This window comes from Myotis daubentonii, chromosome 1 (assembly GCF_963259705.1).
Source record: "Myotis daubentonii chromosome 1, mMyoDau2.1, whole genome shotgun sequence".
In the NCBI taxonomy this organism is placed as follows: domain Eukaryota; kingdom Metazoa; phylum Chordata; class Mammalia; order Chiroptera; family Vespertilionidae; genus Myotis; species Myotis daubentonii.
In genome coordinates, this window is record NC_081840.1 from 158,100,528 (window position 1) to 158,124,078 (window position 23,551).

Below are 23,551 nucleotides of genomic sequence, written 5' to 3' on the forward strand. Positions count from 1 at the left end.
CAATCCAGGACTACTGGCTACTAACTGCTTTCCTGCCTGCCTATTGCCCCTAACACCTCTGCCTTGCCCCGCACCCGGGACCCAGGATTCCCTCCTCCTGCTGGTCACAGGCACCTGGGACCTGGGCTTCCCTCCCTCTGGCCGGCCACAGGCACCCAGGATCCAGGCTGGCTTTGCCCGTGCTGGCTGCAACTACAGGGGACCGTGGGCGGGTGGCTTCACCCAGGCCGCAGGCACAGGCGCAGCCATTGGTGCCAGGGACCGCGGGGTGGGCGGCTTGTCCCTCTCCCAGGCCGGGCTGCAGGCACAGCCCCAGCCGCTGGTGCCTGGGACCGTGGGGCATGTGGCTTGTCCCTCTCCCAGGCCACAGGCACAGGCGCAGCTGCTGGCGCCCAGGACCAAGAGGTGGGCAGCTTGTCCCTCTCCCGGGCCTCAGCCCCAGCTGCTGGCACCCGGGACTGCAGGCAGGTGGCTTGCCCTCTCCTGGGCCGCAGCCTGGCTGGTTCCCATTTCTCTCTTGCGAGATCATTTGTGCCTGGCTGTTCCCCATCCCTCTTTCCCCAGTGTTGAGTGTCTGAGCCATTATGGCGTGAGGGCGTGATGACCATTTACATATTAGCTCTTTATTATATAGGATGTCTAGAATAGGCATATCCTTAGAAACAGAAAGTAGACTAGTGGCTGCCAGGTGCTGGAAAAAGAGGGAGAATAGGGAATAACAATGGGTACAGGATTTCTTTTGGGGGTGATGAAAATGTTCTAAAATTATATAGTGGTGATGGTTGCACAACTCTATAAATATATTAAATACCACTGAAATTGTACACTTTGAATGGGTGATATCGTATGATATATGAATATCTCAATAAAGCTATTATATTTAGTTTGACTTTTTAAAATGTAATTATATTTATAGTTCAATGTTACTACTAAAAATATAAGTTTAAAGTATATGAAGAATTTCCTCTAATTATGATTTTAAATTGCCTTATATAAAACATTTTACAATAATATTCTTTTAATGCAAATTTTAAAAATCAGGGAAATATAAAGAAAACAAAAATAAGAAATTTACATAGTTTGATATTTCATAAGACATAATTAGATTTCTTACAAGTTTAGCTAAACAACTATACAATAATATTTACAGAAATCCTTTGTTGCATATAAAAGAAATACCCTAACACAGTAGAGTCTCATAATGCCTTGGCGAACACCAATTTGATGCTTTAGTATTTTAATATGTTCACAAATTTTCAAACTCAAGCAAGTTTAGAAATGTCTTCATATTGAATTCCTTCAACTCTGCGTCCTTTTAAAGGGCCCTATAAATGAAAATTGAAGAAAAGTTAAAAACACACATGTACTTAAAAGACATGAAAATGACACTACACTAAGGAATACAAATTTGCCTTTTCCATTTCCCTAAAATACAATTAAAGTATCTACTATTTCTGTATGTCTATGAACTTTTAAAACATTCTATGGCATGCTCATTAAGAAATTACCGTAATTTTCTTCAAAGATATTTGAAACATGTTATCACTAGATACTGTGGCAGCATCTGCTAGCTGTTCCGTATGTGCCTCCTGGGTAGGGAGATGTCCTAGCTCCCCGTATGGTTAGGTGTGGCCATAAGGTGGAGCTCCAGCCCACGCAAGTGAACAGAAGTGATGCCTGCCATTTCCAGGCCCAGGCCAGGCTACCTTCCACCTGCAATCCAATGCTCTCCTTGGTCTGCCTGAAGTAAACTCAACTATAAAAAGCCAATTACTGAAGACGGTAAAGTCACAAGTTAGAAGGGTTGTGGCTCATAAATCACCCTTCAGAAAAGAGCTGTTCCATGATCAAGAAAACCTATTTTGGACTTTCAGAATGAAAAGTAAAACTTTTATAATATTGGTTCCATTATCAATTTGAAGGTGGTTTATTTTATAGCAGATATCACTATTTTAAGCAATATAGATACTAAAACAGGTTTGTATATTTTCATCTTCTCTTCATATCCAACTACTAGTAAAAAGGGAAGGGGAAAACTAGATAATGAAAATACCAGTCATAAAAACTGTCACAACCTGGGAGCTAAGAATATGGGCTCTGGACCCAGACTGCTCAAGTTCAAATCCCATCCTCAGCAAGTGACTAAACCATTTTGTGCCTTTTATCTAGGGAAGTAATAATAGGCCTATTATAGTGGTTTTCCTCTTCCAAAAGTAAGTGCTTCTTTGCAATTAACTAGAAAGGCTTTTTATTATATGGATTTCCTCACAGGTTTTATCACAGTACAGCTCTGTAAGCAATTAAAGCATGAGAAAGGAAGGTGAAACTGTGGGGTTTAAAGTGAGGGAGGGAAGAAAGTACTTCTTAAAAATCAAACAAACTATAAACCAAAGATATTCAGATGGAACCTAGACTATCCTCCATGGTAATTAGGTGTTTTGTGTTTCCCTCAGATGAAAACATGAAGCAGGACCTAAATTGGGTAGTATTATGAAATTAAAAAGTAGAAGAGGATTAAACTGTCACGGAAATATAAGATTTCCCATAACCTTATACTTGATTGAGCCAGAGAGAAAAACTTACTCTTAAAAAGATTGATAAAGTCCTCAGTGGAAGATCATACTCCCTTTTCCTCCCCCACCTCTCTAGTTTAACGTAGTGACAGGTTCTAGGTTAGTATTGTCAGGAACAAGAAAAAAAAACGCTTATACTACTTAAAATGTGATTTCTCTCAAATAAGGAGATGCTTTTTCCAGAAAACATTCCTGAGACAAATATTCTCTAGCCAGTCAATGATGGGGTAAGAGCCTGTGAATTCCTTCAGACAACAAACATAAAATTTGGCAGTTATATGCAATTGTTCATGGAGTTCAGAACTTTTCTCAGATAATAGACCCGGGGTTTATTATCCCCCTAAAATATTAACACTTGCTGTACTAGAGAAAAAAGGAGATAAAGATATATAATACATAGATCAGATTTTAAAAAGAATTAGCCAGTTAGGACAAAGCATGTTTCAGATCTTTCCTCCTTCAGACAACTTAAGTCTCCCTTTGTCTCATGCACAGACCTATCACTAAACTATCAATTCTAAATCAATAAGCAATTTTTGTATGTCAGATTTCTTTAAATTAATTATTGTATTGATTTTTGATACCTTAAATCCTTTATAAAAGGACATTTTAAAAAACTTATCTCTGTGACTTTTCCCCTATTAATTATGACTACACATTCCCCACTAATTGTACCATGCCAAATTGAATTTTATATTAGACTAGAGTGCACAAAAATTTGTGCACTCGGGGGGGTCCCTCAGCCCGGCCTGTGCCCTCTCGCAGTCTGGGACCCCTCGGGGGATGACCACCTGCTGGCACAGGCCCGCTCCCCGGGGGGGAGCAGGCTTAAGCTGCAGTCAGACAACCTCAGCGCTGCTGAGGAGGCGGGAGAGGCTCCCACCACCACTGCTGTACTGGCAGCCATCAGCCTGGCTTGTGGCTGAGCAAAGCTCCCCCTGTGGGAGCACACTGACCACCAGAGGGCAGCTCCTGCATTGAGCGTCTGCCCCCTGGTGGTCAGTGTGTGTCATAGTGACCAGTCATTCCCAGTCATTCTGCTGTTAGGGTCAATTTGCATATTATCCTTTTATTATATAGGACTAGAGGCCCGGTGCACAAAAATTTGTGCGCTCGGGGGGAGAGGGGGGGGCGCTCAGCCTGGCCTGTGCCCTCTCGCAGTCTGGGACCCCTCGGGAGATAACGACCTGCTGGCTTAGGCCTGCTCCCGGGTGGCAGAGGGCAGGCCCAATCCCTAGGTGCAGCCCCTGGTCGGGCTCAGAGCAGGGCCGATTGGGGAGTTGGGGTGCCGCCCCCTGTCATGCACAGAGCAGGGAGGATTGGGAGGTTGCCATGCCACCCTCAGTCACGCTCAGGGTAGGGCCGATTGGGGGGTTGGGACACCGCCCCGTCACACTCAAGGCAGGGTCGATGGGGAGGTTGTGGCGCCACCCCCGTCACGCACAGAGCAGTGCCGATTAGGGGGTTGGGGCGCTCCCCCTGTCACACACAGAGCAGGGCCCATCAGGGGGTTGGGGAGCTCCCTCCTGTCACGCACAGAGCAGGGTCTATCAACGGGTTGGGGAGCTAACCCCGTCACGCACAGAGCAGAGCCCATCAGGGGGGTGGGGAGCTCCCCCCTGTCACGCACAGAGTAGGGCCCATCAGGGGGTTGAGGAGCTCCCCCTGTCACTCACAGAGTAGGGCCAATAGGGGAGTTGGGGCACCGCCCCCTGTCACACACAGAGCAGGGCGGATCAGGGGGTTGGGGCGCCGCCCTCTATTACCCACAGAGCAGGGCTGATCAGGGGGTTGGGGCGCCGCCACTGTCACACTTAGGGCAGGTCCGATGGGGAGGTTATGGCTCTACCCTGTCACACACAGAGCAGGGGCCGTGGGGGTGGGGGGGGTTGGGGCGCCGCACCCTGTCACACACAGAGTCGCAGGGTGATCAGGGGGTTGGGGAGCTCCCCCCTATCAGGCACAGAGCAGGGCTGATCAGGAGGTTGGGGCGCCTTCCCCTGTCAGGAACAGAGCAGAGAGGATAGGGAGGTTGTGGCCCCGCCCCCTGTCACACACAGAGCTGCAGGGCAATCAGGGGGTTTGGGCACTGCCCCGTCACGCTGATCCCGGTGCCGGGAGGCCTCTTGGCTCCGCTGATCCCAGTGCTGGGAGGCATATTACCCTTTTACTATATAGGATAGAGGCCTGGTGCATGTGTGGGGCTGGCTGGTTTGCCCTGAAGGGTGTCCTGGATCAGGGTGGGGGTCCCCACTGGGGTGCCTGGCCAGCCTGGGTGAGGGGATGATGGCTGTTTGCAGCTGGTCACACACCCTTCAGGGTGGGGGTCCCCACTGGGGTGCCTGGACAGTCTGGGTGAGGGGCTGAGGGCTGAAGCTCCCAACTGCTCCTTTTTTTCTTTTTATTCTGGGCCAGCTTTAGCTCTGGCTCCAGCTCTGAGGCCTCTGCTGCTGAAAGAAGGTATCTGGTTTGTTTGGGTTCTATAATCGAAACTCTGTATCAACTCCAGCTCTGAGATCCCGGCTCGCTGAAAGCAGGTTTCTGGGATTTTGTTTCGCTTCTATATTTGTTACAATGTTTCTTAAACTGCAGGCTCAGAGGCCGGCAAAGCAGGCGGGGAACGTTGGAGTCCTCTGTCACTGAAGCAAGCAAGCTTCATGCTAGTTTCAAGCTGCCTGGCTGCCGGCCGCCATATTGGCTGGCAGTTAATTTGCATATCTCGCTGATTAGCCAGGGTAGCAGTCGTATGCTAATTACCATGTTTCTCTTTTATTAGATAGGATAGAGGCCTGGTGCATGGGTGTGGGCCGGATGGTTTTCCCTGAAGGGTGTCCCGCTGGAGTGCCTGGCCAGCCTGGGTGAGGGGCTGATGGCTGTTTGCAGGCTGGTCAAGCCTCCCTCAACCCCCCCAATAGGGACCCTCACCCCATGGAGGTTTGGCCAGCCTGGGTGAGGGACTGATGGCTGTTTTCAGGCTGGCCACACCCCCTTTAGGGTGTGGGGCCCCCACTAGGGTGCCTGGCCAGTCTGGGAGAGAGGCTGAGGACCGTTTTCAGGCTGGCCAAACCCCTCCGCAACGGAAGCTCCCAGCCTCTCCTTTTTTTCTTTCTTTTTTTTTTTTAGTCTGGGTTTTTATACCTTCTGTAATTGAAACTTTGTAGCCTGGAGTAGAGCTCAGAGCTGGCCAGGGCGGGTGGGAGGGAAGCTTGGCTTCCTCCATCGCCAGGGGCAACCCAAGGCTCCAGCTCTGTGGCCACGGCCCACTGAAAGCAGGTATCTGGGGTTTATTTATCTTCTATAATTGAAACTTTGTTGTTTTGAGTGGAGCTCAGAGCTGGCAGCGGCAGGCGGGAAGCTTGGCTTCCTCCATCACTGGAGAAACCAAGCCTCCTGCTTGCTTCAGCTCCGTGGCTGCCAGCCGCCATCTTGGTTGGGTTAATTTGCATATAGTTGCTCTGATTAGCTGCTGGGCGTGGCTTAAGGTGTAGCGAAGGCACGGTCAATTTGCATGTTTGTCTTTTATTAGTGTAGATGTGAGGGAAAAAAGTCAGATGATGAAATTGTACATATTATGTAGACAGTTTTATAAAATATAAAGACTGGAAAGGAACAGATTAAAATATTAATGGGAATTATCATTTGGTTGGGTGATTATGAGTAATTTAAAATTTTATTTATATTAAATTGTACTTTTCAGGTTTTATATGAGTATTACTATTGACTGAATGTGTCCCACCCAAACTTCCTATGTTGCAACCTGATACCCAATGTAATGATGTTTGGAGATGGGGCCTTTGAGATCACGGGGGCGAAGTCCCCGTGAATGGATTAGTACCCCTATAAAGGGACTCCAGAGAGTTCTTTTATTCCTTCCAACATGTAAAGACATGAAAAGGAAGCAGGCCCTCACCAGACACAAAATTGGCCAGTGCCTTGGTCTTGGACTTCTAGCCCTTAGACTTGTGAGAAATACATATCTGTTGTTTATAATTCACCCAGTCAGTGGTATTTGTTACAGTAGCCAGAATGGACTAAGACACATAGGTATTTCTTTGTGAATCAGAAAATGAAATGCTTTAGCAATGGTACAGTCAACAGAGAAAATAAGCGTACAGATTTCTAAACAGGAGAGAAGGCGAGCAAAAAACCCAAACTCTAAAATGAAACAAAGACCAATCCAATGAGAAAGAACTATGACACATTTTTAAAGCATTTTGAAATTTCTGTCTTTGCGTAAACATACTTACAGTTTCAATGACTATAGTAGCTGAAAATGTCTTCTCATTGATGGATTCTAAGGTACCTTCATTTCCCCTGTAGCCTCCATTTAAAACAAGAATTCTTTTTCCTACAACAGAAACGAATATAACACTGAGTGCAAAAAGAATGTCCACTTCTTTCTTCTACTTTTGTCACAGCAAAATGCAATCACACTGAATGAGCATAACGAAAAATAAAACCATTCTCTTAGAAGTTCTTAATCATTTAAGAATTCTGTAATATTCTAAAGTATAGTTTTTAGATACTTTAATTACTATCACATTATGACTCCTCATTTTTTTCACTTATTTTTTGAAGGAATATGTTTTGATTTTAGATTGCATGGTGTATATGGTGTTTGGAGGAAATGCTCAGAGTCCATAAGTAATCACAAAAAACTTTGTTTCCTTTAATTCCTCTTTTTAAAGATGGCTTAGCAGTTACATTAAAGTTAATCAAAGCAATCATATGTCCATACAAAGACTTGTATGTGAACATTCACAGCATTTTATTTGTAATAACCAAAAATTATAAATAACCCAAATGTCTATCAACAGATGAATGCATACATAAACAGCAGTAACAGCAGATTGATGGTTGCCGGGGGAGGGGGGGTGGGAGATGGGAGACAAGAGGAGTGGGAGGGAATGAGAAGATTATAAAGGAAAAAGAAAAATTGGGGAGGGGGGGTTGATAAAACATTCATTATCTGGATTATAGGGATGGTTTCATGAGAATATTCATATGTTAAGAGTTATCAAATTGTATACTTTCTAAAGGTTCAGTTTATTAGAAAAAAACATTTAATCCATTAAATGAGTTTTTATTTTAGAGGGAAAGTTAAATAAAGGATCTGATCAGTGAAGTTTTAGAGACTAACATGATCACTGCGCCAGCAATGATATCATTATGAAGAAAGTGGATCAGAGGCAAACAACCTGACCAAACGGCATCAATACTGGACACTGTGTTAGTACCCAAATGATCAAGATCATTAAAGAAAAGGACTTGTATGCATGCATATTAGCATAACCAATGGACACAGACACTGGGGTGGTGGGGGCTTAACCTGGGTGGGAATGGCAGGGAAGGGGGTGTCAATTGGGGAAGAAGGAGACACATGTAAAACTTTAGACAATAAAAAAAACAAAAGATCACTAAAGAAAACAGAAAGCAAAATCATACTAACTTTTACTTTACTATTTCAGGTAGCTAAATATATCTATACTAATAAAAGCCTAGGTGGACTTAGCACCGCCATGGACTTGGGAAATGGTGGGGAAGGCGGGGCGGGCTGAGGGGCCAAGGGGGGAGGAGGGGCATATGTAATACCTTCAACAATAAAGGTGGAAAACTCTTAAAAAAAAAAAATCCTAGGTGGCCCTCAGGCACAATATCGTCACAAGATGGTTGTCAAAAGATGGCCATGCGCACAGTGGAGGTGGGGCCCAGTGGCCACTCCGTGCGGAGAGACCTGGGGGTCCCGGGGCTCTGTGGTGCGGAGGAGGCCAGTCCTGGAGTCTCCGCCGCCTCGTGCAGAGGAGGCAGGTCGCGGCAGGGAAGGGCAGTTGTGGGCAATCAGGCCAGCAGAGGCGGGCAGTTGGGAGGCAATCAGGCCAGCAGGAGAGGGCAGTTGTGGGCGATCAGGCCAGCAGGGGGGCAGCTAGGTGAGAATCAGGCTGGCAGGGGAGCAGTTAGGGGGTGATCAGGCTGGCAGGCAGGCGAGCGGTAAGGAGCCAGCGGTCCTGGACTGTGAAAGGGATGTCTGACTGCTGGTTTAGGCCTGATCCTGCTAAACCGGCAGCTGGACATCCCCCGAGGGGTCCCAGATTGGAGAGGGTGCAGGCCAGGCTGAGGGACACCAAGCCTCCCGTGCACAAATTTCGTGCACTAGGCCACTAGTATATTAATAACCAAGAGGCCTGATGCATGGATTTGTGCACTGGTGGGGTTCTCCCCCAGTCCCCCGCTCATCCCGGCCCTGCTGCACCTGCCACAGGCTCATGCCCAATAAGTCTGGATCTAAAGAGGCTTTCAGCAGTGCTTACCAGCTGTGAGCCCTGCATCTGGTGCCCAATGGCCAGCTGAGCGGTGCTCCCGCTGTGTGAGCACACTGACCACCAGGGGGCAGCTCCTGCATTGAGCATCTGCCCCCTGGTGGTCAGTGCACATCACAGCGACTGGTCGTTTAGTCATTCAGTTATTCGGTCACTTAGGCTTTTATATATATAGACTAGAGGCCCGGTGCATGAAATTCATGCACTGGGGAGGGGTGGAGATGTGTGTCCCTCTGCCCAGCCTGCACCCTCTCCAATCTGGGATCTCTCTCACAATCCAGGACTGCTGGCTCCCAACCACTCACCTGCCTACCTACCTCATTGCCCCTAACTACTTCTGCCTGCCAGCCTGATCACCGCCCCCTAACTGTTCCCCTGCCAGCCTGATCGACGCCTAATTGTTCCCCTGCAGGCCTGGTCCCCTCCCCAACTGCCCTCCAATGTAGGCCTGGCCACCCCCAACTGCCCTCACCTGCAGGCCTTGTCCCCCACAATGGCCCTCCCTTGCAGGCCTAGTTCCCCCCAACTTCCTTCCCCTGCAGGCCTGGTCACCCCTAAACTGCCCTCCCCTGCTGGCCATCTTGTGTGTTGCAGTGATGGTCAATTTCCATACTGGTCATGACTAATTAGCATATCAGGGCTAATTAGCATATCCCTCTTTTATTATATAGGATAACTCTAATATGATTGAATTTCTCTAGATATGTCTGTGTTTTGCTTCTGGGGGGAAAAAAAATCCAGGAAGGGAAACCTTGTTCATGATACAAAAAGCTTTCTCAGAAAACTGGAAAACTAACCATATCACCAAGTCAAACAGAATCAGTTTTATAGTTATATATGTTAGCAGTTATATAGTATTTCTAAAAAGGAAACTTGTATCTGAAACTATCAAGTAATATCAAAAAACTGGTTTAATGAACAGAATCACTCATGTTGATGGCATATGCATTAAACAGTCTGCAAAAAGATTTACCTGGTGCTGGAATTACTGTTTCTAAATGAGTCTGGTCAAGTTTCAGCTTGTCTCCAGAGTCAATCATCTTTACAACAGCTGTATATTTGTCAATTACTTCCTGTCATGTAAAATCAACACTTTTATAATAGAAGAGATATGTGGAACACAAATTAAAAAAAAAACCCACAGAAATAAAATAAAAAATGAAATTCCAATCAAAAGAGTAATTCCTTCTATAAACAACACTATTTTCTAGAAACCATTTACTATTTCTTAGTCTATGGTTCTTAATAAAGAATTCAATTCAAAGCTTAGGTTAAGGTTTTCATCTGGAAAGAATAAAAGCTGGTGATCTCAGAATAAGATTTTAAGAAATATAGTGAGAGGGATAATTTCACCTAGCTTCAAGGACAGTGGAAAGGCAATTTATGCAAGCACAGGCTGGGTGCTGAAATAAGCTATATTTAGGAAAAACAAAAGGGAAGAAAGGACTGGAATGTTGATTATTAAGTTTTAAAATCCTAGAGCAGTCAAAAGATACTCTCTTAGGGCAAAACACACGAGAGGACTCCTTGGAACTCTGGGGGCACAATTATATTGCCCATCATCATCAAAGAGAATGCATTTTACTGACTAGCAAGGTGTGCACACTGAGTCTAAGAGGTGCCAATGGGATCTGATACATACTATTTGCTCCAGTAAGAAAGCAAACAGAGATTAAGTATAAACAATGGTTGAAAATGAATTATTTCTCCAATGATTATGAATTCGTCTTTCCTTTTATAGAACCGCCAAGTACCTTAGACATTTGCTTTCTGCTACTAGGAATTGATTTTTAAGGAGTATCAAAATGGATTTACTCAGTCACCCACAACTCCTTTCACAAATTTCATTTTTAACTTCATGTTCTTACCTTAACAATGCCTTTTTTCTTGTGATATTTCTCTCCAAGTCTTTTGGTTATAATTTTCACAATTATTTCCTAAAAATAACAAAAAAGGAAAGGCAAATTATTTTTCTGTTTTACTCCTTCATTTTAAACTGTGTTCACCAAAAATCATCATAAAATGTGACTGCTCTGCTAAATAATAAAATTTGGAGTTGTAAGCCTTACCAACAATGGCACTTCCTTAGTAATCTTTCATTCCTTCTTTCTCTTTTTATTAAATACAGCTACCAAGAGGAAAAATATATATCTAATGGCTGATTTCCATAGTAAAGATTTCTTGAAATCTAGGACTTTTATCTATAAACCTCAACTCTATTAACTCATGTCCTTCATAAACAGCTTCTTTCTCTCTATCCACTTAAGGAAGTGAAAAGTGTTAAGGATGTTATACTGTGGTATTCACTACTGATAAAAATGCAGATGGCAAGAGTCTCACTGGGAATCCTCAGGACATGACACTGTTTTCAGTGTTCTTTTCTCATTATGTTGCTTTCAATTTTTGATACAGATGAGATTCCTCCAACATTAGCTCCAGCTAAAAGTACTGGTCTAATTCTCAAACGTGAGAGAAATCTGGGTTTATTTAATATTAATGCATTCAGAGTTTGCTTCTTCATTGTTGTTTCCTGATGTGGATTAGCTGTGCAATGGCTGATAATGGAAATTAAACCATCTAACTTATTGCTATATTCACTACAGTGATTCTACATTTGCTACTTCAATTAACAATAACAGAGGTACTAGATCAGGGATGGGGAACCTTTTTTCTGTGAAGGGCCACTGGATATTTATAACATCATTCGAGGGCTATACAAAATTATCAACTTAAAAATTAGCCTGCTCTATTTGGTCAAACATTTAATTAACTCACTTGTAATGCCTTGGCCTTACTTAATTTCTCAGGACTTATATGGCCTGCAGGCCAGACGTTCCCCACCCCTGTAGATGGTCATGAGTACTTCACTAAACCATACTAAAAACTGTATGAACAAAAATTCAGTAAGGACCTTGGGGGATGATATTTAATAGTAGGAAGACATGTTTAAGAGAAGACTTGAAAAAAGGAAGAAAAAGAGAGAAGACTTCAGAGGAAAAAAAAAAGAAAAACAGAGAAGACTCTTAAGCTTTTGTTTTACTAAGACTTTCTAAATGAAACCCATCAAAACAGCTTCTCTGATTCAGCCAGCGGACTTCTGGGCTAAATCTAAATCTCTCTCAGGCCTTCATTTAAAGACAGTTCATTACATCATTGGACTTAATGACACTTGCTCGCAATAGATCGGTCCAAACCCTTCTTTTCTGAGTTCAAAAAATGAAGTTCTCCAATCTATCTCTGTGGATTGCTAGCTATTTTAATAAACATAATGCCCTTTTCAAAATAAGAAACACACTGATTCATTCTCATTTTTAATGTAACACTCTGTCAAAGGAACTATGCAGAAAAGCTCAATAATTTACAATATGAGAAAATTAACAACAGAAAATAAATTTAATTTTAAGTTTTGTCAATAGGAAGAGAATTTTTAGACTAAGTAAAATTTGGAATGTTTTGCCTTTTTTCTTTTAGTTTGTATTCTTTTTCCTTTAAAACAATGGTTCTTAACTAAGGGTACATATAAGATTCACCTGGGAGGTTAGTGTCCAGAGGACAAGTGCATGTAATAAACTGTTCTATGATGTTTGCTATTATAGAGATGGAGGTACTGTAAGCACAGGATAAAAATTTTCTTAATCACTCATGGTTAAGAATGAACTACTGCTTTATCACAATTCTTTATAAAAAAAACCATTTTTATTGATTTCAGAGAGGAAGGGAGAGGGATAGAAAGATAGAATCAGTGATGAGAGAGAATCATTGATTGGCTGTCTCCTGCATGCCCCCCACTGGGGATTGAGCCCACAACCCAGGCATGTGCCCTTAACTGGAATTGGACCTGGGACCTTCAGTCCACAGACTGATGTTCTATCTACTGAGCCAAATCAGCAAGGGCATTTAATCACAATTCTTGATTACATTTTCATAAATGTTCAAATCCTAGCTACTTTAACAGGGGAAACTAATATAATTTATGGATGGTCTCTTCCCTACAGGTCCTTCCTTTACTAATAATCTTGACCCAAATTCTACTCAGAGACAAAGTCAGGGTGACTAAAGTTTTCCAGGAAACAGTACTATTTACTAGTTGAGAATACAACCCACTGAATCAGATTGTCAGGAAAATCCTGGCTCACTACTTCCTAAATGACCCTGAGGAAATTACTCAAATACTTTATGCCTCAGTTTCCTCACCTACAAAATTAGAATAACAATAATTACCTTATAAGGCTTATATGAGAATTAACTAAAATAATTTATCTAAAATAAGTATTTTATATTTAACAGTATTTTTGTATTAAATAACTTATTTCATCATCTGTCATGTGATCCTAAGGTAGAAATGTTTCCCATTACATACAAATATAAAGTAAATCATGGAAGCTAAATTATTTCCAAGCCAGTGAGATAATGACTATGAAGATTTGAATCAGAACTTTGAACTTCTTGACCTGTGAGGTTATTACTACTCTTATTTTTCAAATCAAAAATTCTCTAAATAGTACAGTACTTTTCACTCTCCTGTTATTGACCAAACCAACTTCTTTAAGAATAACGAAGGCACTCTGAAGGTTTTATGGGAACTCCACATCTCAGTAAATTCAAAACAGAGCATCAATCAATAATAATTTAAAAATTATTCAAATGTTTATAAATTGTTATAAAATTATCTTAAAATAATAAGCAATAATAAGTAAGCAACAAAATACAAGTCTTTCCTTGTAAAATTAAAACCTTTTTATTTTTGTATAAAGTATGTAAATGGGTATCCTAAGTTCAATAAGATGTAAGTTGAAAACAAGTACTTTTGCATTTACAATTCTATTTCATTCCATTTCTGAAACTACAATCTTTTGTCTTACGGCAAAAATGGAAAATAATTCCAGGCTTAAATTCAAGGTGCCATAAACAAGTTTGGCATTAAACTCAAGGAATATTACCAGCCTAATAAGCAATGAAGTAACCCTCCAATACAGGTGCAACCAATAATTAAAGATCAAATACGTAGAAATAAAACTTACTGAAGTTATATCTATCTATGTAGTTTATATACAGTTGAGAAATTTAGTCATTTATACCAAATACTATTTAAATCATTCACTTGAAATTACATTTAGAACTTAAGACACTCCAACTGAATACGTACAGGCTGTAGCCAGTAGTCTGTTCGGGCAGCTCTTTTCTTTTCCTCTTCAATCTGTAGAACACACAAGACCATTACAAAAAAAAATCTCTTTAAAATCCTCAATTTGTATGAATAACATTCTATTTAGCAAAAGAACAGAAAACACACACTTCTCAGAAGATCAATAATGTAATTTGCATGTAACATGTTTTTACAATTAGTTTTGATCTTTTTTAAAAACTTGGTTTAGCCCTGGGCAGTTTGGCTCGGTGGATGGAGCATCGGCCTGCGGACTGAGGGGTCCCAGGTTCAATTCCAGTCAGGGGCACGTGCCCGGGTTGTGGGCTTGATCCCCAGTGTGGGGCATGCAGGAAGCAGCCAATTGATGATTCTCTCTCATCATTGATGTTTCTATCTCTCTCTCCCTCTTCCTTCCTCTCTGAAATCAATAAAAATATAAAAACAAAAAACAAAACAAAAAAAACCCTTGGTTTAAAAATAATATGTCATAAAGCTCCCAATTGACCAAGAAGATAAATACAAGCAACCTCTGCTCAGGCAATATTGCAAGGCAATCTGACAGCGCTACAGTACTGCCCACTAGGCTCTGCATCTAGGCTCCTTTTTCCTAACCTAGCATGTGCACATTTTTTAACTTTATAGTGCCCTGCTTCCTCCCATGTGACTGTCATGAACTAGAAAACAGGCAATGTTTTCATGTGGCAAAAACAACACTTACAGACCAATTTAACACAGCACAGTTACAGACACAGTCTTATGGTAAAAAAGAGCTTCTCTGTTTGATAAGGATAATAAAGCTTGTAAATGGAGGGGAAGAAACATACAATCAAGAGAGATGTACATAAAAGGGTGATGGAAAGAACAAAAGGCCTACTTCATAATACTTAAGGGATTGATACAACAAGAGGATATGACTCTGGTAAATATATATGCACCCAATGCAGGAGCACCCAAATCCATAAAAAACTTCTGGAAGGTAACAAGGGAGAGATCGACAGCGATACAATCATAGTAGGGGACTTTAATACCCCACTGACACCACTAGATAAATCCTCTAGACAAAAAAATCAGTAAAGAAACAGCAATCCTACGTGACTCACTAGATTAGATGGACTTAATTGACATCTTCATAACATTTCACCCAAAGCTACAGAATATACATGCTTCTTAAGTGTACATGGGACATTTTCAAAGATAGACCACATATTGGATCACAGGCAAAGTCTCTCCAAATTCAAGAAGATTGAAATCATATCAAGCATCTTCTCAGGCCCTAACCGGTTTGGCTCATTGGATAGAGCATCGGCCTGTGGACTGAAGGGTCCCAGGTTCGATTCCGGTCAAGGGCATGTACCTTGGTTGCGAGCACATCCTGAGTAGGGGGTGTGCAGGAGGCAGCTGATCAATGTTTCTCTCTCATTGATGTTTCTAACTCTCTATCTCTCTCCCTTCCTCTCTGTAAAAAATCAATAAAATATATATTAAAAACAAGCATCTTCTCAGACCACAATGGCATAATATTAGAAATCAACTACAAAAAAACCCCCACAAAAACAAAAAAAAACACCACACACAAAAAAATTCAAACACCTGGAGGCTGAATAGCATGCTATTACACAATGATTGGGTTACCAAATAGGTCAAAGAAGAAATTAAAAATATCCTGGAAACGAATGACAATGAAAATACAACAATGCAAAACCTATGGGAAACAGTGAAAGCAGTCCTGAGAGGGAAGTTCATAGCATTACAGTCCTACCTCAAAAAACAAGAAAAACTGGTAATAAATTATCTAACTTTACAACTTAAAGAATTAGAAAGAGAGCAACAAGAGAAGCTCAGAGTGAGCAGAAGGAAGGAGATAATAAAGATCAGAGCAGAAATAAATGACATAGAGACCAAAAAAACCCACACAAAAAAACAACAAAAGAAACACAATACAAGATCAACGAAATCAAGATTTGAAAGGATAAACAAAACAGACGAACCTCTAGCCAGGCTCACCAAGAAACAAAGAGAGAGGACCCAAATAAACAAAATACGAAATGAAAGAGGTGAAATAACAACAGACCCTACAGAAATACAAAGGATTGTAAAAAAAATACTATGAACTACTCTATTCCAACAAACTAAACAACCTAGAGGAAATGGACATATTCCTAGAAAAATACAACCTTCCAAAACTCAATCAAGAAGAATAAAAAAATCTCAACAGGCTAATAACTAAGGAGGAAATTGAAGTAGTCATCAAAAAACTCCCAGCAAACAAAAGCCCAGGGCCAGGCGGCTTCACAGGGGAGTTTTACCAAATATTCAAAGAAGAACTAAAACCTATTCTACTCAGACTATACCAAAAAATTCAAGAGGAAGGCACACTTCCTAGTTCTTTCTATGAAGCCAGCATCACCCGAATTCCAAAACCAGATAAAGACACTACAGAGAAAGAGAATTACAGGCCAATATCCCTGATGAAGATAGATGCTAAAATCCTCAACAAAATTTTAGCAAATCAGATCCAGCATTACTGGTACATTAGAAAGATCATACACCATGACCAAGTGGGATTTATTCCAGGGATGCAAGGCTGGTACAATATCCACAAATCAATGAACGTGATACATCACATAAATAAATTGAGAGACAAAAATCACATAACCATATCAATTGATGCAGAAAAGGCACTTGACAAAATCCAGCACCCTTTCCTGATAAAAACTCTCAGCAAAGTGAGAATAAAGGGATCATACCTCAATATAACAAAAGTCTTATATGACAAACCCACAGCCAACATCATACTCAATGGGCGAAAACTAAAACCATTTCCCCTAAGAACAGGAACAAGACAGGGATGCCTGCTTTCACCACTCCTGTTTGACATAGTACTGGAAGTATTAGCCATTGCAATCAGACAAGAAGAAATAAAAGGCATCCAAATTGGAAAAGAAGTAAAATTGTCATTATTCGCAGATGACATGATATTGTACATAGGAAACTCCAAAGGCTCCATCAAAAAACTACTAGACTTAAAAAATGAATTCGGCAATGTAGCAGGATACAAATTAACACCCAGAAATCTATGGCTTTTTTTTATACACCAATACTGAACTCACAGAAAGAGAAACTAAAAAAAAAATCCCATTTACCATTGCAACAAAAAATTAAGATACCTAGGAATAAATTTAACGAAGGAGGTAAAGGACCTGTACTCAGAAAATTACAGGATGCCAAAAAAAGAGATAGAGCAAGACATGAACAAATGGAAGAATATATCATGTTCATGGATTGGTAGAGTCAGCATCATTAAAATGTCCATACTACCCAAAGCAATCTATAGATTCAATGCAATCCCCATTAAAATACCAACGGCATGTTTCAAAGACCTAGAACAAAATCTCCAAAAATTCATATGGAGTTAAAGAAGACCCCGAATAATGCAGCAATCTTGAGAAAGAAGAACAAAGTTGGAGGGATCATAATACCAGATATCAAGCTATACTACAAAGCCACTGTCCTCAAAACTGCCTGGTACTGGCACAAGAACAGATATATAGACCAACAGAACAGAACAGAGAACCCAGAAATCAACCCAAGCCATTATGCTCAATTAATATTTGACAAAGGAGGCAAGAGCATACAATGGAGTCAAGACAGTCTCTTCTATAAATGGTGTTGGGAAAATTGGACAGATATATGCAAAAAAAAAAAAAAAAAAAAGAAACTAGACCACCAACTTACACCATACACAAAAATAAACTCAAAATGGGTAAAGGACTTAAATGTAAGATGGGAAACCATAAAAATCTTAGAAGAAGCCATGGGTAGCAAAATAGCAAACATATGTTGTAGCAATATCTTTACTGACACAGCTCCTAAGGCAATGGAAATTAAGGAAAAAATAAACAAATGGGACTACATCAAAATAAAAGGCCTCTGCACAGCAAAAGAAACCATCAACAAAACAACAAGAAAGCTCACTGCATGGGAGAACACATTTGCCAATGTTATCTCATATAAGGGTTTAATCTCCAAAATTTATAGGAACTCCTACAACTTAACAAAAGGAAGTAAACAATCCAACCAAAAAATGGGCAAAGGGCCTAAATGGACACTTTTCAAATGAGGACAATACAGAAGGACAAGAGACGTATGAAAACATGCTCAAAGTCACTAATCATCCGAGAGATGCAAATCAAACCGAGGTACCATCTCACACCAGTCAGAATGGCTATCATCAACAAATCAACAAACAACAAGTGCTGGAGAGGATGTGGAGAAAAAGGAACCCTCTTACACTGCTGGTGGGAATGCAGACTGGTGCAGCCACTGTGGAGAACAGTATGGCATTTCCTCAAAAAATTAAAAATGGAACTTCCATTTGACCCAGTGATCCTACTTCTAGGAATATATCCCAAGAAAACAGAAACACCAATCAGAATGGATATATGCACCCCTATGTTCATAGCAGCACAATTCCATAGCTAAGATTTGGAAACAGCCTAAGTGCCCATAAGCAAATGAGTAGATTAGAAAACTGTGGTACATCTACACAATGGAATACTACGCTGCTATAAAAAAGAAAGAGTTCTTACCATTTGCGACACCATGGATGAAACTGGAAAGCATTATGCTAAGTAAAATAAGTCAGTCAAAGAAAGATAAATATCATATGATCCCACTCAGTAGTGGAATATAATGAACAACATAAACTGATGAGCAAAACCAGAACCAGAGTCATTGAAACATCAAACAGACTGTCCAACCTATGAGAAAAGGTGGGGGTTGAGGGGCTAAGAGATCAACCAAAGGACTTGTATGCATGCAGATGAGCATAGCCAATGGACACAGACCATGGGGGGTGGGGGGGAGGAGGAAAGGGGGAGAGGGCATGTACTGGGGGGGTGGGGACGGCTGGGAAAAGGTCAATGCGGGAAAAAGGAGACTTATATAATACTTTAAACAATAAAGAGTAAAAAAAAAAAAAAAGTAAGAACAAAAGGCCTACCGGCCATTATGGCTTTACTAGTATATCATGCCCTTTTCTTTCTCAACTGCTTAAAGTTAGAATCCTAAGTACCAACTTTCAGTGGACTGAATAATGTTTTCTTTGGTTGATTATGAACCTCATTTCAATTCCTCCAAGTTTCCAATTTAAACAAAAAATATTATAAATTTAGCATTATTATATTCAAAGCAGGTAGATCTGGCTTTCTATTTTTCCTTTGAATTAAATTTAAAAGTTCTCTGTCATAGCCTATACTTCTCTGGTGTTCCCACTACTTCTCTCTCTAACCTCAAAGACTACTACTCTTGTGTTCACAAGCTGCAGCCATGTGGGACGTTTCTTCCCATGACTGACTTAGAGCTCTTTCCTGCCATAGCACAAGCTCTCTCCCCACTCTTGCCACTCAGACCGCCTCAGGACTTAGTATTTTGTACGTAATTACTTATTTATTGCTCACTTGTTCATGGAATATCCCCCTCACTAGAATGAAAGCTCCATGACACATACATAGTAGGTTTTTATCCCTATTCTACAGACCCATGACTTCACATAATGCCTAGCTAGTGAACAGCAACTCAGTATTTGTTGAATGATGGAATGATGACATCTCACAGTGTACACATCTTATGCTATACTTTAAGCTTTTCAGACTGCTCCTCATTGTGTGAGGACTCAGTAACAGGGAAGACCCAAGAGTAACCTCCTAGACCTTCATAAATGAAGAAAAGAGGAAAAAATCTGCTTCTTGTATCCATTTATTCTTTTTCTTCCTCTTCTTTTTCCACTTATTTCATACATTTATTGAAAAGGTAAGGTTATGTGTTAGAAGGGAAAAAGGAATATTTAGGAGTATATTAAGAACTTTCTGCAGAATTGCTCTAGAATCCAGGTAAAAAGTATGGCCCTAGATCCAGATAGTATTAAGTTTTCAATGGCTCATCACATAAACTTAGCCATCAGTTTAAATCAAATTAAAAGTAGGTATGTCACAGCTTTTTCCTTGCTAATAGGCAACAAGTTAAGACAACAGGAGAGCAAAGGTTGGTGGGGGAATCCTTGGAGGATGCCAATTTCACAGCCACAGAAGGGAAACAGAGCTTTCCCGTCTAGCTTCCATTACCACTGAAGTCCTTCTCTTTGAATTCCATAGACCATAGTTGCATGGAGAGTTCTGAAGACAACACTTGCAACAAGAAACTAAACCTTGTGGGGAGTTCTAATTCTATTCCAGTGAAACTGCATCTAGGCTCCTTTTTCCTAACCTAGCATGTGCACATTTTTTAACTTTATAGTAATCTAACAATGGTGAAACTATTTAAGTTTCCTTGGTTTAAACTGCATCATTCCTCTAATGATAAAGAATGAATGGGCTCTAACCGGTTTGGCTCAGTGGACTCTATCCGATAGAGTGTCGGCCTGCGGACTGAAGGGTCCCAGGTTCGATTCCGGTCAAGGGCATACTGTACCTTGGTTGCAGGTACATCCCCAGTGGGAGTGTGCAGGAGGCAGCTGATCGATGTTTCTCTCTCATCGATGTTTCTAACTCTCTATCCCTCTCCCTTCCTCTCTGTAAAAAATCAATAAAATATATATTTTAGAGAGTGAACGGGCAGTTCATCAACTGTACCTCCATGATTTCATCCAGTGCAGACTTCTTTTTCTTCTTTTCTTTTGATTGAGCTGAGCTATGGGAAGGTTCTTTCCGTTTCACTGATGCTGTGGCCTCTATTACCTTCAATGCACTTGGTCCCAAAGAACTGACAAGAAGAACCGTGCTTGTTAACAAAATCTATACACAGAGAAAGACTTTAGAATGTGCAGAATAAATAACAGAAGAAATCTGTTACATAATCTATATATATAAAGAGCCAGGGGCCGTCACATCCAAAACAACTGAACGGACAGCCAAACAGGCTGAGTGGGGCGACCAGGCTGGCAGGGGGTTTAGTGAGGGACGAACAATGACTGAACAGCAGGCTGTGAGGGGCAACCAGGCTGGCAGGGGGGTTAGTGAGGGACGAACAATGACTGAACAGCAGGCTGTGAGGGGCGATCAGGCCGGCAAGGCGGGCAGTGAGGGGCGACCAAACGACTGAACAGCAGGCTGTGTGGGGTGACCAGGCCGGCAGGGGGGGGCAGTGGGAGGTGACCAGGCTGGCAGTGGGGGCAGTTGCGGGGCAACCAGGCCAGCGGGGGGGTGGGGGTAGTTAGGGGCAATCAGGTTGGCAGGCAGAGGAGGTTAAGGGTGGCAGGGGTGCCAGTTAGGGGCGATTAGGCAGGCAGGCAGGTGAGCAGTTAGGAGCCAGCAGTCCTTGATTGTAAGAGGGATCCCTGAGAGGGTGCAGGCTGGGCTGAGGGGGGGGGGAACGCTCCCCCCTGCCCCCGCACAGATTTCATGCACCGGGCCTCCAGTTCATTTATAACAGATCAGTGGAAGCAATGAAGGAGTCATCTGCATCCCTTACAGGACTCGGCACCAGGAGAACATGTAACCCTTTCCTGTCTTTATCTCCTGCTACCTTCTCCTCACCCCTTCAGCAATTGTCAATATAACCAGAATAGCAGAGTGACGACAGCACTGGCTTCAGTGTTAGGCAGATCAGGGTTTGAGGCTATTACTCCTAGAACTTTGAGTAATGAACTTTTCTAAGCCTGTTCCTCATCTATAAATGGGGATAATAATGTGACCCAACTCTGAGCTCAATTGCAAGGATTAAATGTTTATAAAATGACTGCTAGAAGTCTAACACATTATTGTCAGCTCTATTTTTTAAAGCAAAGATCTTAACACGTCACTTAAATATTTTTTTATTGCCTGACCTCATAGTTGACAGTGTAAATTCTAATTTTTTTTAATGCCGATATAAAATTGTCAGCACTGACTCCAGAGTACTAGCTCTGACTTTTATGCTCATTGGCCATTGTAAACAATTTGCTATCAACTGAGCCATGCATGCCTTTGCAAATTTTCACATGCCTCTTTTATACCAACAATAATCTCTTCATTTTTCTCCATTTGTTAAAATTCTTTGAGATCCATTATTCATGAGGTTTCTTGAATTGTCATTTTTTGAAATGCCATAGCACTTTATGGTATACATCCCACTCCACCATGTATTATAATCATTTGTACATATGACCCCTCATTCATAGGGAGGGACCATATGTATAAATATTCCCCCCTGTAATGTAGCAGAAACTATGATGTGATTCATATAAGATAGGTGCTCAATTAAGTTTTGCTGACTAAATGAATCTTACCAGTCTAATTCTTTAATATGTCATATTGACAAAAGATGAAACAGATAAATATTTGCACAAAGCTATGGTGGAGATAATAAGTGTGATAACTAAAAAATACAATAATTTCCCATCATTTGTTTTATTTTTAAAAAATTTAAAGCATTTAAAGACAGCATTAGAGCATTGTTTTAAGAGAGAAACAGAGGAAGATCTCTCACACACCCAGAAGATGACATGAAGATAAAGCAAAGAGAAATTTAAAGACTCTGGTCATGAAGACAAGAGGGATGCAGCCACAAGCCAAAGAACACAAGTAGCCACCAGAAGCAGATTCCCCTCCAGGGCCTCTGGGGGAGCACAGCCTGCAGACACCTTGATTTCAGAATTCTAACCTTCAGAGAAAAGAGATTTCTACTGTTTCAAGCCACCTAGTTTGTGGTAATTTATTACCACAGTCATAGAAAACTAATACAAGGGTGATGAATTTGGGCACCACTGGGACCAACCTTTACCTTCATCTACACTTAGGTATAACAAATACTAAACGAGAATGGAGAAAAATACAGAAGGGTCCAAAACCATGTGACATGTATGTTATGATATATTCAAGTCTTTCTTTCAGGTCATATCAATATTTTAAAAAGGATTTTCAGATGTATCATATACAGAACTCAACCAACTTCTTCATGATACCTAATGTAGGTGTTAATTCTGAAACATTTTGATTAAAGCTAAGACATTTGGCAAGCCATTCTGAAGCAGTTATACATTGCTGACTCAGCCAGTCCATTTCCTTCAATTCTCCTAGCCACTTTAGTCATGCCAAGTAGGCACTAGCCTATAAATTAACGCCACTCTTCCCTCAAAAGACTGAGAGCCTTAAAAACCCAACATGTAAAATACAGTTTAAAACTAACTCCACCTATATCCTGGTACCTTCCTGAACATCTTCTCTTATATTTAGCTTATTAACCTAACTGAATGCATTGCATATCACAAATAGTGGATATTTGGTGAAAGAATATATAACTAGAAAAGAACATGAAAAGTGAGAAGGCCCTAACCCAGCCGTGGGCAGACTACAGCCCGCGGGCCGGATCCAGCCCGTTTGAAATGAATAAAACTAAAAAAAAAAAAAAAGACCGTACCCTTTTATGTAATGATGTTTACTTTGAATTTATATTAGTTCACACAAACATTCCATCCATGCTTTTGTTCCAGCCCTACGGTCCAGTTTAAGAACCCATTGTGGCCCTCGAGTCAAAAAGTT

General features: G+C 41.3%; 1 protein-coding gene across 2 annotated transcripts in view; it reads right to left on the bottom strand.

Moving 5' to 3' along the window:
* Positions 1-607: 607 nt before the first annotated feature.
* Positions 608-23,551, bottom strand: part of KIN (Kin17 DNA and RNA binding protein) — a 34,978-nt gene continuing 12,034 nt past the window's right edge. For both annotated transcript variants that reach the window (XM_059663796.1, XM_059663785.1), the window contains 6 exons: positions 20,666-20,795; positions 14,037-14,087; positions 10,759-10,827; positions 9,864-9,963; positions 6,821-6,921; positions 608-1,325 (listed from right to left, as the gene is read on the bottom strand). In XM_059663796.1, coding sequence (XP_059519779.1) covers positions 1,263-1,325; positions 6,821-6,921; positions 9,864-9,963; positions 10,759-10,827; positions 14,037-14,087; positions 20,666-20,795 — 514 coding nt within the window. In that variant the 3' untranslated portion in view covers positions 608-1,262. The remainder of the gene's footprint in view (positions 1,326-6,820; positions 6,922-9,863; positions 9,964-10,758; positions 10,828-14,036; positions 14,088-20,665; positions 20,796-23,551) is intronic.